This window comes from Engraulis encrasicolus, chromosome 16 (assembly GCF_034702125.1).
Source record: "Engraulis encrasicolus isolate BLACKSEA-1 chromosome 16, IST_EnEncr_1.0, whole genome shotgun sequence".
Lineage (NCBI taxonomy): Eukaryota > Metazoa > Chordata > Actinopteri > Clupeiformes > Engraulidae > Engraulis > Engraulis encrasicolus.
Genome location: NC_085872.1, coordinates 12,164,084 through 12,180,994, shown reverse-complemented (window position 1 = coordinate 12,180,994; position 16,911 = coordinate 12,164,084). Strand labels below are relative to the sequence as shown.

The 16,911-nt window shown below is 37.4% G+C and overlaps 1 protein-coding gene across 1 annotated transcript; it reads right to left on the bottom strand.

Moving 5' to 3' along the window:
- Window positions 1-3,261: 3,261 nt before the first annotated feature.
- LOC134466295 (zona pellucida sperm-binding protein 3-like) lies at window positions 3,262-8,111 on the bottom strand. Its single transcript, XM_063220194.1, has 8 exons — window positions 7,666-8,111; window positions 7,446-7,564; window positions 7,047-7,150; window positions 4,990-5,173; window positions 4,388-4,499; window positions 3,802-3,890; window positions 3,612-3,718; window positions 3,262-3,383 (listed from the first exon to the last, which is right to left on the bottom strand). The coding sequence occupies exons 1-8, from the start codon at window positions 8,086-8,088 to the stop codon at window positions 3,316-3,318; spliced, it is 1,206 nt and encodes a 401-aa protein (XP_063076264.1). The 5' UTR covers window positions 8,089-8,111; the 3' UTR covers window positions 3,262-3,315.
- Window positions 8,112-16,911: the final 8,800 nt, after the last annotated feature.

Sequence of the window (16,911 nt, the reverse complement as noted above, 5' to 3'; positions counted from 1 at the left end):
TATTAGCCTATTATTTTTATATTTTATCAAACTTGTGTGCCTACCACCACAATGCAATGAAAACAAAAATCGAACCATGTAGAAAGTGTGTGCGTCTCTATTTTTTTTAATTAATTTTTCATTTTAGTTCAGGCTGCTTTTTTTATCATTAGGCCTATTTTATAGCCTATTTTATAAATATACTATATCGTAACGGAGTGCCTCTGCCTCCTCCGGAGTGAGATAGCAGCGTTAGGCCTACCCCCTGTGCACTATATGTGCTGTCTATAAAATGGGGTCAATTTCAAATGGCGGGTGAGACTGTCAGGAAGCAACAAGCCGAGAGAGCAAGAGAGAGGAAACCATGAAGTGTGCGCCGAGAAGATCAGCATTCGCAAGAATGCTAAAGCCAGACATTGATGTGAGCTGTTCCAAATTGAGACCAAGCGAGCGCACAAGTCTGCAAACAAGGGTTTTGCAAAAGTGCACTACTAAAAATAAGAAAAGATATTCGTTGTGTTGATCTGAGTTATTTCTAATGTGTTGGTCACTGATTTGTATTCATTTTTGGAAAGGTAACGGCAGTTTTATTGCTGTCTAACTGGCGCCCATCTCATAACTTAACACTACAGTCGGTTGCACAGCTACAATATGGACGAAATGTTTTAAGTAAGTACAAATTCCAGAAAAAAACTACCAGTTAAAATGAGTAGGTCTAGACTATAGGCTAAGTAAATTTTATTTATGAAGCACATTTAGGCTAAAACAGTAAAACTGACCAAAATAAACAGTAAAAACAGCTGATTTACATGTTTAAATTGACAAAAACTGTTAAAATGAGCTGGCATTAAAACAGCTGATTTACATTTTTAAATCAACAATGAGCGTTAATCAGAAACATCAAAGTGTCGGCAGACAGCTGTCTCTTGTTGCTGGTGCTTCGCATCTAAAAAGTTAATTCACTCAAATATTGTTCCAGAAATGTAGGCCAAAGGAGTAGAAAGTAGGCTAACAGATAATTGTCAATAAATGTAACGGAATAAAAGTAAAAGTCTGCATTTTTATTTTTATTTAAGTTGCATATTTATTTCTACTTAACCTAAGTAGGCCTACAAAATCCAGAAAAAAATGACCAGTTAAAATGAGTAAGTAAGTACATTTTATATATTAAGCACATTTAAAAACATTAAAACTGACCAAAATGAGCATTAAAAACAGCTGATTTAGGCCTACATGTTTGACAAAAACCGTTAAAATGAGCTGGCATTAGAAACAGCCGATTTACAGTTTTAAGTCAACAATGAGCGTTAAAATGAGCGTTAAAACAGCTGATTCACTGAAGGGACGCTTAGTTCAAACCTAAGGATCTTTAGTTCAAATTTAAGGACGTTTCGTAGGCTTTTGCGGTAGACGGAACGTCCTCGACGAAAGACCTCCTGCCTTATACGAATTGTCCAACGTTTCATACGAATGGTCCCCTCTCAAGAATTCATTCGACGAAAAGACCTGTACCCAGTAATTGTCAGTTGCGCTGATTGGTCAGAGCGTTGGCCTATAGGCACAGACACGGTTTGAAAGACAACGGGTTGTTCTCATTAACAATCAAATCGGATGTATCATTCATTGGTGCCAGACTAAATTACACATCCAATCTCACATTTAGTCTGGTCTATCAGGCTAGTCTGTCAGCGCATTTCTGCATGTATTTTATTGATCTAGCAATTTGTTCCATCGGAAAATTCAAAATGGCAGACGATGCAGACTATATAGTAGGATATCTCCCGTTCAGGCAAAACTGTATGATGCTGGAAAGATGAAGAATATGAAGAAAATGCGTGCCTATAGTGAATCGTGGTGGATAGAGCACTTATGTGGGGCTGCATGACTGCTGCTGGTTTTTGAAAGCTGTTCTTATTGATTGAATCATGAACACGTAGTATTGCTCCATGAATAGTGAATATGCAGGGGTGACAGTGAAAAAAAATCCTGAGCCTGAACTTTTTACCCTGCTCTAACGACGACGACAAGATACTGCATAGTGACGTAACGTAGGCCTATTTTGACACATTATTCAAACATTTAATAGCCTGTGTATGACCATTATTCAAGCCTGATAGTAGAAGAAAACCCTGAAACTGTAACAATTTCTGAGATAAGAATAACCTAATGGTTAATTATTATCAATGTTTTTATTTTTGCAAACTCTGTCAAGCCTGAAATCAGGCATGGAGCCTGAATACTATCAACCCTGGAATATGTCACCATCACCCCATGCCCTTCATTGTGGGTAGTGTTTTTTTTTCCAAACATGACAATAGCCCTAAACCAGGGGTGGGAACCGTTTTTATTCGAATACACCTCAAATTCCCTCTGCACTATAGGCCTATATTGAAAGCAGCCACCTTGAAAACAGACCCCACCGTCTGTAGGTCCCCTGAATATAACTTAATTGTATTGGAAATGTATTTTCTAAGTTTCCTTCACAAAATATGTCATATTTCATGTGAAGCTGCATAACATCCGGGGGGTGGATGAAACGGCCCTCAAGGTTCCCCACCCCTGCCATAAACACACAGCTATGGCCATTGCTGATAAGGAATGCTGAAAAGGTGAACGTAACACCTGATCTGAACTCATTCTAAAATAAATGAGAAGTTTTTTAATAGACAAACTTGAGCATCAGTCTGGGTTGTACTCACTTTTGCACCACTGTAATTTCACAAAAAGAGAAAAAAAAATGTAATTGACGTCATATGATTAACCTTACTTTTGTGTTGTAACCATAGATGTTGTATTAAGCTTACTCTCTGCACATTTTGGAAATAACTTGTGCTTATCGAAATATTGTTCAAAACAGTTGTACTATTGCTGTGCTTTTTATGTAGACCACGAGATGCCTCATGCAATTTCTCAAGAATCTCCTGTTCAACAACCTTAGAATGTATCAATCGAGGTTGACATGGAGTACAAAGGTGTTTTTAAGGCTTGAACATGAGTTTGTATGCACTTTGAAAACATTTTAAAAATCCTTTCTGACATCATGTTCATGACCAAGAGCAGGAATTTTGGAGACATTTTAATGGGGATGAAAAAAAACAGTGTTGTTTTTACATGGTTATAGCCTTCAGGAGGGGAAATGCGTAATTTTGACCACCCACCGTGCCCCTATTCAACCCTATGTATTATTTTTTTATTGTTTATATGGAATTTCAGTTGACTCCTGGAGAAAAACAATGAAAGAAACACAGTAAATAAGATAATAAATATTTCAAACATAAGTGCTTTCAAAAGTTTATTGCTAATTTTAGCAATGATGAATAGACACCATGATTCTTCTTAATTTCTTCTCTTCTTGTTAACTCTGATGGGTCCAATCGTGGCCTCAGACCACATGTCACCAGGTTCTAAAGAAAGACAGCAGACAAAATTGAAAAAAGTTACAAATTCCATACACTGCACTGTCTTTCACATCCACAGATTCAAGCACAACAATAAACCAGAAACATTAGCGCACACTCAGAAAGAGAGAGAGAGAGAGAGAGAGAGAGAGAGAGAGAGAGAGAGAGAGAGAGAGAGAGAGAGAGAGAGAGAGAGAGAGAGAGAGACATATACGTGTATATATATATATATACCTGAAACTGGACCTTGTTGTTTACCATCGTCAGAACCACCCTCATCACCACTACATGTTGAATCACAGCAGCGGCACTGTGAATCAGATCCTTCCAAAATAGCCCATCTGAAAATAGAGATTTAATTTAATGTTAACCCCTGAGTACATAGACACAGACCATCAGCTCATGGGTTTATAATCAGACTTACCCTGATCCTGGAAGGTAGGAACAAGCCTTGTGAGCAGAATCCGGTGGCCTTGAAACTGGGGTGGCTTTAAGTGTGCATGTAATAGAAATCTGCAAAAAAAAAAAAAAAGCTCATTAAGAGTTGGTAGGGGAGTTGGGTTCCTGAAATATTTGAGTAAATAATTGGGTTTGAGAGCACATTGTGCATGGCAACAGTTATATATTGGGTAACACTTTACAATAACGTCCTATTCACAGCTTTATAAACACTTAATAAATAATTAACTAATTATCAACAAAATGTTTACAAATGTTTATAAATGGGCAAGAAATACTATGCTATAACAGCAGACACAGCGCAGTCGCAGCGGTCCTGGAGGTTTCTCCTCCAAAGACCAGAGGGCATGAAACCGCATAAAACTCACACAGTAGAAGTTGATTCCCACTCCACTGTGCAGTCATAGTTTGGTTATTACTCATTTACAAACATTTGTAAATGCTTTGTTAAATGTTAATTGTTATTAAATGTTAATAAAGTGTTTATAAAGCTGTGAATAGGACGTTATTGTAAAGTGTTACCATATATTTTACACTCCTTCAAATAATACCTGATCACTATCAGCAAATCTGAAAGCTTCTAGCATGATGCTTATTGTGTCATCTCTGTTGCGCTTCAAGAATCGAGACGAGGACCCTGTGACCTGTGCATCTTTCATACATCTGCGGAAAACATTTAGTCATATCATCATCTGAGTAAAACTCAGATACAGGACATATCAGAGAGAAGACACTTAGAATTCTTTTTGTTGTATTTTATTTTTTCATGGCAGGATTACGTTTCGACCTCAACGGTCTTCATCAGATTCTCTACCTAGTACCTACAGTTAGAGAATCTGATGAAGACCGTTGAAACGTAATCCTGCCATGAAATAATAAAATACAACAAAAAGATATGATAAGACATGAATATGGTATAGGATTAAAAAAATAAGTCAAGTCAAGTCAGCTTTTATTGTCATTTCAAGGAAAATTAAATGAAATAACGTTTCTCTCTATACCATGCCAGGACATAGACATAAACAGGACTGACATTTACAGACTGACATTAAAATGCTAGACAGGACAAGTAACAGTGATGAACTGCTAACAATAAAGTGATTAATTAATAAAATAGAAAAATAAAATGGACAAATCCAGTAAGCTTCCTTACCCATGATTGTCAATGAATGCATAGCTGACAGACGAGTCGCTTCCCTCCTCATTATATGGTTTAGCAACACAGTTGTCCACATAGACACGGAGAGGCACGTGGTAGAATTGCAGGACAGTAGCCTGAATGTAGATCATCTCACCAAGTTTGAAGTCAGTTGTTTCTCTCACAGTTACCAAGTCATCTGTAAAGATTAGAGTAAGATTCAGTGCACAAATAGTCATCCAGCACCATCAAGTCAGATTAGGCATTAACATTAAAATTAAAATTAAATTAGTAATTGTAAAAAGAAAACATGTTGGCACGTGCACTGTATATAATTATAATTATCTTTTAAATGTTTGTTCATACAGAAATGTTTTACAGTCAAGAGAAAGAGACCAGTGGCCTTTTGAAAGATTGCTACAGGTGCTGCCAGTGTTTTGTGTTTGGTTATTGATTTAGTTGAGCTGATTTAGTTATTGGTTTGCTTTCAGAATGACCAGTACTCAATCAAATGTGTCCAAGGTTCTTGACTTTTCATTTGAGTTTTCACTAACCTAAATGACTTTAGGCAATGACTAACATTCTCTACGTTTACATGTCACTTTAATTCAGAATAAAGCTTAATTCCACTTTAAAAACATCATGTTAGCACTTACCGAACCAGAATTAAGTTGATTCGGAATTAAACTTAATTCGACGCAAGACCCAGCAACACACACTTCCAGGGAAAAAAATGTTGGACTTGCAGTCGATTTCTTACATGAAAGTTTTTGCTTAATTTAAAGAGCCCAAGTGACTACAAATGTTGTGGCTTCCATATTTTGATGTAAAAATGCACCATGAACTGATGTAGCGCAACAAAGTTACTCCACATTACCCTTATTTGGCTCGCTCAGCACGCGTGCCCTCTGTCCAATTGAAATGCTATCTTTTCCCCAGACATTTATTCTGAATTTGTAAGTGAATTAGTAAGGCCTAAGAAATTATTATTTTTTTCCCATTTTTTTAATGTCCGCCCCCAATACATTCAAAAATCGTGGATACTCATACTTTCTGTGTGTTGCATTTCGAGGCGGGTGGTCAGGCTGTGTCAGTGTCGGGTGAGGTAAGGCGATTGACTTATCATTTGACAGGCATTTTCGCCAGGTTCCCTAGCCTATGTGACAGAGGTCATCTTGCACCTGTTCACCCCCCTCGGGGATCGAACCTGCATCCTCGTCAACTACAACGGTTCGGCAATGGGAGACACAGTACGATACCGCTGGGCCAAGAGACTAGTCTCTCGGCCCAACGGCACGAGACTGTATGAGGCTATCGGAGGGAGGTTTACCAACGTTCCACGCCAACTCTGTGCTGGTTAGCCTCCGTTACACCTACATCGTAGGCTATTAGTCTGCAAGAACGCTGTGAGGCAATTTGTTTAAAACGTACGAGCTACAACGACAACCAACTAGCATGTTGTAGCATAATAATTAGCCTACAACGTGACCGAGTAGGTGCGCAACTCTGCAATGGCATTTGGTGTTTTCTAATATCAAGCCGGGCCGCGCGTGTGTGTTGCTCCTATGTGGATAGTCATGCGATGCAAATTCAGTAACTTGCAGGCAGGTAGAAAGTGAGAGATGGCGAGTTATGGGAATGAAGAAACGTGTTGTGTCTTGTCTATATGAACAACCGTCCACACAACATTGATATTTTTTTGAGGATTCCAAAAACTCAAAAAAAATGTTTTGGGTCGCACAAAAAATGATAGGGTCGGTCGGCAACCGGAACCAAAACATTATTTTTTCTAGGCCTAAGTGAAAGTGCCATGTATACACGATGCAAACTAATTTTAATTCCGTACTATTTAATTCCGAATTAATAATTCGGAATTAAAAACATCATGTAAACTTAGCCATTGATAAAATTAGTGAATTGTGATAGCATTTAGGTATGGAAGGAATTCCTTTAACACATTGATGCTCCTACACCACGGGTGATGGCCACTTGGCAGCAGTTATCTTTTGCTTTAAATTGAAGAATTTGTGCAATGCATTGGTTTATTTTGAATAACCTTATATATTGCTCACCCATCATCAAGAACATGAAGAAAAGGAAGTATTCTTCTCTGGCCCTTTTGGCAGAATACGGCGTCCATAAAGGAATCAAGGGGCCAACCATAGTCTGGTGGATTCTACAATTCAAGAAAAAGTATATTATTTCACACAGTTGTACAGAAAGCAAATATCATCAAATTGGTAGACAGCACTAATTGCTAAATGCATTATACATTCATCATGGGGGGCGCTGTGGCACAGTGCGCTAAGCCCCCCACATTTGGGCTTACATTGCCCACGGGGACCCCGGTTTGAGTCCGGCCGGGGTCATTTCCAGACCCTGCCCCATCTCTCTCTCGCAGTCATTTCCTGTCTACTCTCACACGGTCCTATAATAATTAAGGCCAAACATTCATCATGATAAGTCCTTACCTAGGGTAATGGCATTCAATTCCAACTACTGCAGGACTCTCACGAACAATGCCAGTGCCTCCCTCTGTCGGTGGTGAGTAAAGGAGAGTTAAGGCGTAGATGAGCTCGTCGTCTGTTGTCTGTGGATAGAGAAAATCTTAATACATTTTGTCATGTAGTATAGTGCAAAAGAAAATATACCTGCTGTTAAAGTTTGTGCTTAACAATTCCTCAAACTTACGTGAGACATACTGCCACAACCATGCAGATCAGACTCAAGAAACAACATCTTTGCATTATTGTCCACCATAGAAACTGGACAGCCTCCAAGACTCAGGAGCTCAGGGTTGATCATCCGGCCAGTGCCGAAAAAGTCCATGTCTACTTCCACAAGCACTTTTTGTTCCTCACAGCGAACGTTAATGCTATCAGGTGGTGGAGGGATAACAATGTCTACAGTTACACCGGGCGGAGGGTCTACTATTATCAAAGCTGGGAACCGCCATTGTAGTTGTTTTCCTTGCTTAGTCTGTTCGGTTTGATCTGTTTGGCCGGGCTTTCCCCAGGGGATATTCTGGTCTCCATGCTGCTGGTGTTGTGCTTCAGATAGACTGGCTAGTGCTGTGAGCACCAGCAGCCCAACAGCCACCAACTGAAGTCCCATGATGCTGCCTAATCAAAGGGAGTCGTGACGTCCAGATTTTGATTTTTTAGGTGACTCAGCTTTATAGCCCAGAAAGATCGACAAACTCCACCCTTTTGGGGTCAAGGGTAATGGTAGGTGGCAGTCATGTATTGATTCAATGAAACCAAGGTGACATGTCCTGTCTACCATATGGGTGCCAACTTCTGATATTGCCTATCAGCTGTTTTCCAGTTGTGATGACTCTGTAGCAAAGTGTCCCTTGCTATGATTATGGCACATTTCAATAAGTTACCCCACTGCACCTCCATTTTGGGCACATTTTGAGGGATTTTCTTTTTTTCCTTTTCTTCCACTGAACTGAGGTGCTGTCGTAAGTGATGCAGTAGTGACATGTCTAATAACATAACAGATCAATATCTGCATGCATGCAGTTCTGCATATTATACAAATATTTGCTAATTGTGAGACATTGTATTGTTAAAAAGATTGTCTGACCAAAGACTGCATTTGTTGAGTAATTTACTCTGATCCAAAACATGTACTGGTTTTAAGGACACGGTGACCGCTTTGACATGAGTGTTGTGACATTGTCATTTGCAATGTTAGTTGTGAAATCATGCCGGTGTCATTGGTGTCTTTTGGCTCTACTAACTCAGGTTAATCTGAAGTTTTCACAGACTTTATTCACAGACTCACTCACTGGTATACATTCATTTACAAGGCAATACTTGGACTACTGCCACCTTACATCTGCAGCCTAATCAAAGTGAGGAATATTGAGTCTTATGGTCTGCGCTCTAAAGGCCATTTGTTACTCTCTGTCCCTTGCTTCCGCACAGAACTGGGGAAGAGGGCATTTGTGTTTTCAGCCCCTACCTCATGGAACAATCTACAAAAGGATTTGAAACTAACAGATCTGATTCCATTGAACGATTTTAATTCCAAGATGAGATCACAGAGTCTATTGTCTGTAACTGTTTCAATTGACGTGTTATTTTACTTGATTTGTTATTTTAATGCAACTGTGTAATTTTAATTTTGTAACTTGAGCCGCCACTTGGCCAGGACACCCTTGTAAAAGAGGTTCTTAATCTCAACGGGTTTATTTTTCCTGGTTAAATAAAGGTTAAATAATTTTTTTTTTTAAAAATCCCTTACTGGTTGCTTATCTTAGATTTTTTGATCGAAGCTGGGCACGATTCCCATAGGTCAGCAAACAAACGTATTGACCTTTTTCATGATCCCTCTCTCTCTACGTGCTAGAGGACTAGGATAAGTAAGATTTATGTTTTTGTGTTTAGGCTATATTTGTACTGTATGTTAGCAGTATTTATGTGTTATGTGTGTAAGAGATTTTGAAGGGGGAGTTTTATGTTGTGAGTGAGTGTTGAGGGTTTTGTGTTGACTATGATGTAATCAATACAAACGTTCAACATTGTGTTGGGCGTTTTCATAACATTAGGACATGTCTATGAGCGATTCTACGATTCGACTGCGCTTTTGGCAAAAGCAAAATGTCAATTATCAGTATTTTTTTCTACTAAATGACCTAGATGTTTACATAGTGTATATATTTAAGTTTCCAAACAATCAAATTGCCAAGCTTAATCTTAAATCATTTGATAAATACTCTAATGAAAGCGAACATTTGCTTGATTATTTTGTCAACAGTGTTATGGACAAATACTATGTCATTTCAAACATATATAAAAATACTACAGAGTTGAAACAACATACGTTTGAAAGTGCATATGTCCCTTAACAGTAATGTTGTCATTAATCTATGCAACTGATATAGAAAATGTGATTGTTGAGCTTCATAAATAGGATTTTATGATTCACTGTGATACAGACTGACATATTTTTCATTGTAAATCCCTGTAACGTCTGATTGGAATTTAGTCACCCTCCTTACACACGACTTCCTTCTCCAGAGATAATATCTAGTGTCTGTTCATAGGATTTTTCCAACACATAAGGGATCAATAGCACAAAAACACTTTCAAAACAGTCAACCGTGTTACTCAACTGTGTTACGGTCAACAGTGCAGGGGAACAAGTCGGCACTTTTTTAGGAGAAAAAACAGAGCAGACAAACCCATCTCCCTAGAACACAAATTATTTAGTTTGTTTGTCTGTCAATATGGAGATAAATTGGCAAAAACATACTCCTCCTCAACTGTCATAGCTAATTGTAACACCATTGACGGTAACACGGCTTGAAATTTCAGCCATTTTTATGGTGTTGTGCTAACTGAGGACCTCAGAAGTTCCACCACAACACCTTAATCAATTCATGTATTTGTATGCTTTAGCTGTGTTTTTCTACATGTGATTTCTAATTCAGATTCTTATGAATATGTTGATAACACAGTTGACAGGCAATTTTCCCGCTATGAGAACATGAAAATAATGGATTAAATTATGGAGGGATGGAGCTCAAAACTTACCAAAAAGTCTTCCCATATCCTGCCAAAGAGGTTATGACATCACGTAATGTTATTTGTATGGCCTAAGACCAAACCATTACTGAGGAGCCAAGATGGCGTCAGTGGAGGAAGGCGTGTTCGTTTGAGCTCGTCAAGGGAAGTGGTTATAACAACTTTATAACAACTAAAATATTGATGCAAGCCATTTGTTTTATTTCGTGTTACACTATTTCTAATAACTGAACTTTATGGGAAAGAAATTGAAGAGTAAAAAAATAAAGAAGATACCGAAGATGGCAGCAGACAAGGCTAACCATGCGGGTGAGCAAGAAGAAGACATGATATTCCTTGACGACCCCGACTCAAAAATAACTGAAGACATTGCACTAATTCCCTTGCCGGATACCCCAGTGAAGCCGGTGTCCAAAAAATCTAAAAGAGAAGAATCACACAGTGTTAACGAGGACATTTTAGCTGCGATAAGCAAATTGTCCCTCAAGCATGATGCTACCTTCCAGAAGGTGTCAGTGATTGAAAAAACAACCCAGGCTACTTCAAAAGAACTGGACAAATTATCCACTACAGTGAAGCAGCTCGTTGCCGAGGTTGGTGAAAACAAAAAGGAGCTTTCCCGTCTGCAGAATGTAGTGCACATGCTGCAAAAAGACAACACCGCTTTGAAAAAAGCTTTGATCGAAACGCAACGCTACGGCTGGAGATCCTTTCTGAAACTCCATGGTTTGAAAGAACAAGCTGGAGAAGATGTCAGAAGGAGAGTCATCGAGGTTCTACAGCAAGTGGCAACCGGTCTTCCTGCTGACGACCTCAACGCGGGTGTGGATGTGGTACATCGCCTCGGGCCGCCACCAACGGATGCGAAGTGCAGCTCAATTATCATCCGCTTCTCATTCAGAAGAGTGAGAGACGCGATCTGGCAAGCTTCGAAGAAGTGCAAGTTTCTTCAGCATAATGAACTGTCAATCACGGAGCCTGTCCCACCAGAAGATAGAGCGGCACGAGAGAAGTTGTGGCCTTTAGTCCAGGAGGCAAGAAGCCAAGGCAAGAAGGCATCCTTCAAAGACTCTCATGCTCTCATCGACGGTAAAAGATATGACTACACAGAGGTCACTGTGGATTGATTGGCATAGGCCGATCCATTTCTAGCTATCCAAAATAATTGTAAACTTGCCAAATCCTCCTTTGCTTTTATTTATCTTCAGAGATGATAGACTCTCAATTTAATCCTGCCTTTTTAAGTTGTATGGTAGATTAGACCTACTCTAATTTATAGGATAGGCCTATATTTCCCAGTATTAGTAACATCCGGGGTATTTTTTTCCTCTCTCTTTTGCTGATATTAGCCCATACCAAAACATACAAAAATCCTTTGTTTTTCCAATAAGCCTAACTTCAAAATAAGCAGTCAGTCAGATTTCAATAGGGCCTAAGTTTATTAGGCTATCTGATTATGCTTATTGTGCATCAGAATATGTTAAAGTTGTTATCCACCTCCTTTTGTAGGTGAGTTTTGTGCAAGTTCTTGCATATCAGTGTTTATTAAGTTTGTTTTCATGGTTGAATCTTTGTGTTGTGTGTCTTTAAATGTTAGAGGAATAAGAGAAAATGTGAAAAGAAAGGCTTTATTTTTTATTTTGCAAGAGAAGTGAAGCAGATTTTTTTCTGTTACAAGAAACACACTCACTTGAAGAAGATGGTAAATTTTGGAAATTACAATGGGGGAACAAGACCTACTATTCTCATGGTAGCAGCCACTCTGCAGGTGTTGCTATACTCTTACACAGATTTAAAGGAGAGGTTTTGGAAATGATGCATTCTTTAGAAGGTAGATGGGTTTTAATTGTTGCCAAATACGACAAGAAAACCTTTATTATCGGTAATATCTATGGATATAATTCTAGTCAACTTAACAAAATCCTTTTTGCTGAAATCTCCAGTAAAACTAAATCACTCAATGACAAATATAAAGACTCAATAATAATTCTGGGTGGAGATTACAATAAATGTATGGACGGTTCAATTGATAGATTTCCTCCCAAGTTGAATCAAAGTTCCTATTCAAATAACTTAATATTGTCCTTAACTTCTGATCTATCTTTAACTGATACTTGGCGTTTCTTTAACCCAGATTTAGTTGATTTCACTTGGTCCAACAATACTATGACATTGAAATCAAGAATTGATTTTTTTTAGTCTCAGTCTGCTTTGTCTTTAGTTATAGATACCACCCATTCTGCTGCACCTTTAACAGATCACAAACTCATAACTCTCAAGATTGGTGACCTACACACCAAACCAGCAATAAGAGGATACTGGAAATTTAATAACTCCTTATTAACTGATGAGGAATTCAATGACTGTATTAAAGCACTCATCAAAGAGCTATTTGCTGAATGCAATGATGGATACAAACAAAAATGGGAGTTTTTTAAATACAAAACTAGACTCATTGCCTCAAAACGATGTAAGCTAATTAAGGCCAGTAGGAATCAGTTAGAAACTGAATTATTGCAACGCTTAAATTTATTATCCAAAGAAGATAATACAGAAGAAGAAAAGTTAGAAATTAAAAAAAACAGTTTGCAACTGGATGATCTTTATTTGAATCTAGCAAGAGGTGCCTTTGTGCGGTCTAGAGCCAAATGGCTGGAAGAGGGCGAGAAAAACTCTACTTACTTTTTTGCTTTGGAGAAAAGGAATGGTCAAAGGAAAATGCTGAACTGTCTGAATATTAATGGTAAAATCTGTAATGATGCCACTCGAATTTCAAACCATGTTTATAATTTCTATAAAGAATTATACACTTCCAATTTTAATGGCTGTACAGCAGAGGTGTTCATCAAAAAAATTGAGAGATACATTACAACCATAGATGACTCTTATATGTCATTCTGTGACTCTGACATAACGAAAACAGAGATAAGGAAAGCACTCTTTTCAATGAAGAAAGGTAAAGCCCCTGGTATAGATGGTTTATCTGTAGAATTCTATGTTCATTTTTGGGAATACATTGAGAATCCATTATTCTATATGTTCACAGAATGTATTGAACAAAAACATATGACGTCAACTATGAAGCAAGGAGTTATCTCTCTAATTCCTAAACCAGGGAAAGATGTGCATTCCGTTGAAAATTGGCGCCCGATATCTCTGTTAACAATCGACTATAACATTTTAGCACTGGTCTTTGCAAAAAGGTTCAAAACTGGCCTTGATGCTATCATATCAGAGACACAATCTGGATTCATGAAAAACCGCCACATTACAAACAATATAAGACTTGTACTTGATCTTTTAGATTACTCAGATGAGGTACACTCTGAAGCTCTCATGCTACTGCTAGACTTTTACAAGGCCTTTGACTCCATTGAACATCAGTTTATTTTTCAATCTCTCAAGCTATTTGGATTTGGCCAACCCTTTATTAATATTATACAGACGCTTTATAATGACATAAACAGCTCTGTAATAGTTAACCACAGCACTACTCAAAGATTTAATGTTGAGCGTGGTATAAGGCAAGGGTGTCCTCTTTCCCCATTTCTATTTCTGCTATATAGAGTCAATATACTTAATGATTCTGATTTAAAGGGCCTAACCATTTTTGAAAGGGAAATTAAAACATCACAACTGGCAGATGACACAAAATTGTTTTTGCAAGATAAATGACAACTTCCTCATGCGCTGGCTCTTGTGGAACAGTTTTCTGGTGCCTCAGGCCTAAAGTTGAATGTTTCAAAATGTGAAATATTACCCCTACAGGTCTGCAATGATACAGTATTGTATAACATCCCAGTAAAACAAACAGTTAAATATTTAGGTATACAAATAACTAAGGATACCAAGATAAGAGAGGAATTAAATTTTGCAGGGAAAATAATAAAAGCCAAGAACATATTTAATTCCTGGTTACAACGAGATCTTAGTATATATGGTAGAGTGTTGCTTTCTAAAGCAGATGGTCTTTCTCATTTTGTTTATCCCTCTCTTTCCTTATTTCTGAAAGATAAAACAATAAAGCAGGTCAACAAATTATTTCTGGATTTCATTTGGAGAAATAAACCTCATAAGTTAAAAAAGGAAGTGATGTCAGATTGTAAAGCTAATGGAGGTCTAGATGTTTTAGACTTCTCCAACACAATTAACTCCTTCAGGACTGGATGGATTCGGAGATGCCTTTTACAACCCAACTCACTCTGGTTCTTTATCCCTAATCACATATTCGACAAATTAGGTGGTCTTTCTTTTATTCTTAAGTGCAACTTTTCCCCTTCTAAGCTACCTCTTAAACTTTCTAATTTCCATAAGCAATGCCTACTTGCCTGGAGAATGTGCTTTGTTCATAACTTCTCCCCCCATAAAGTATTTATATGGAACAACTCAGATATCATTGTTAGAAGCAAAACTTTATTTTACCCTAACTGGTTTGAACATGGCATTTATGATATTTTCTCTCTATTTGATGATTCAGGTACTTTCTTGACGTATGAACAGTTTCTGTCACGGTTTCTTTTTCCTATACCCTTTCGTCAATTTCAAACAGTTATAAAAGCAATCCCTCAAGGGTTAGCACTTCTAATTAAAAGTCACCTATCATATAATTTACCTAATTTTACTCCACTCTCCTCAGAAATCATATTAAACGGCATTAACATAGTTGATCAAAAATGTGACAACAAACATATACGTAAATCTCTTCAACAAAGGGACAGAATCACTCCTAGAGGGAATTTTTTTTGGAATCCTTTAGTTCAAGACATCATTTGGAAGAAGGCTTGGTTACTACCTCACAAATATTGCATTACGAATAAAATAAAGGAAACTCATTTTAAAATTCTCCATAAGATTTACCCCACAAATGTATTTATTTCCAAATACACAGACTTAAGTTCGAGTTGTTCTTTTGTAATAATGAAGATGAAACCCTTGTACATTTATTTTTTGACTGTAACATAGTGAAACGTTTTCTTGCAGACCTTTGTTTTTATCTTTTTTCACAGCAAGACCTGTATGTTTTCATCCTTAAAGATATTTTCTTTTACTATGAAAACTCAAGTGACCCTTCTTTTGAATTTTTAGTGAATTTCTTCCTTTTGCATGCTAAGTTTTTTATTCATAAACAGAAGTGGGAAAAAATGCAACCCTTCTTTATGGTGTTTATTTTAGAAATGTCTTCTCTTCTCAATTCTCTGAAACTTGTGAATAATAAGAAAAATGACAAACTTTTGAATATTCTTTAATTTATTCCTCTTGTTTGTTTGTTTATTGTCTATTTTATTATTTTTTGTTTCTTATCAGACTTGTTTAATGTAACCTAATCAAAATTGGTCATATGTACTATGTTTACTTGACCTTCTGTGCCTTATTGTTATGTCATGTCTTTGTCATCCTCTTCATTGCAATAAAAAAAAAGAAAAAAAAAGACCAAACCATTACTGATTTATGGAGGGGGTTTCAGACCGTGACACGGTTAACACAGTTTTCGTGGACACACAAAATGGCAAATTTCATGTATAATGGAAAGCACAGTGGTCTTTCTGACAGTTTTGTCATATTGTGATGATTACTGTGAATCAACATTTGCAAACGTGTTGGGCAAAACAAGTTTCTTTACATGCTAATATGAATACTGAATCTGACATTTGGGAAACAGGACGGCATGAAAACGCCCAAAACCAGTATCAAATATTAATTCTTGTTGAGGGAAATAATGCCATTAGTCCAGTCGTGATCCCCATAGGCCCCTATACTGAACCCAGAAATGTTGAGTACCCTAAAGTTTTATTGCAGAAATGTCATCTATAGGTCAAATGAAGGGGATTTAGCTTGGTTGCCCGAAGTTGCACTTTGGGCAATTTGCATAATTAGCATAAATATATTGTTATGGTAAGGACTACTACTGGTGAATAGGCTTGAAAAATGAAATCGTAGATATCACCTTGAAACTTTCTCAGTTGATTACTGATGATAAGAGAAGAAAAAAATGTATTGGATGTTTTTTGTATTTTGATGTTAAGATATGCAAATGAGGGCATGAATCGTCAATTATGCACTAATTTGCATACACATGAAATCAGCTTTGCATGGTAAAACCAGACTCAAAATTATTTTGCTGTTGATAAAATATGGATATTTCAGGGTTGAGTTAGTGAAAACCTTTTCAAGACCCTGGTCAAGAGACAGTTTTGACATGTACCGTAGATGGATGAATTAGGTGTTTCATGCTAAACAGCTGTAGCCTACATGTAGGCCTACATACAGTGAACAAATTAAAAAAAGATACGTATACAAACATCATACAATAGTATCAATTAATCGTTTATCAATTAATTGTGATGACACAAATCAATAATTTGCATCCCTCACCACACCATTTAAAAAGTGTTGGGGGGAC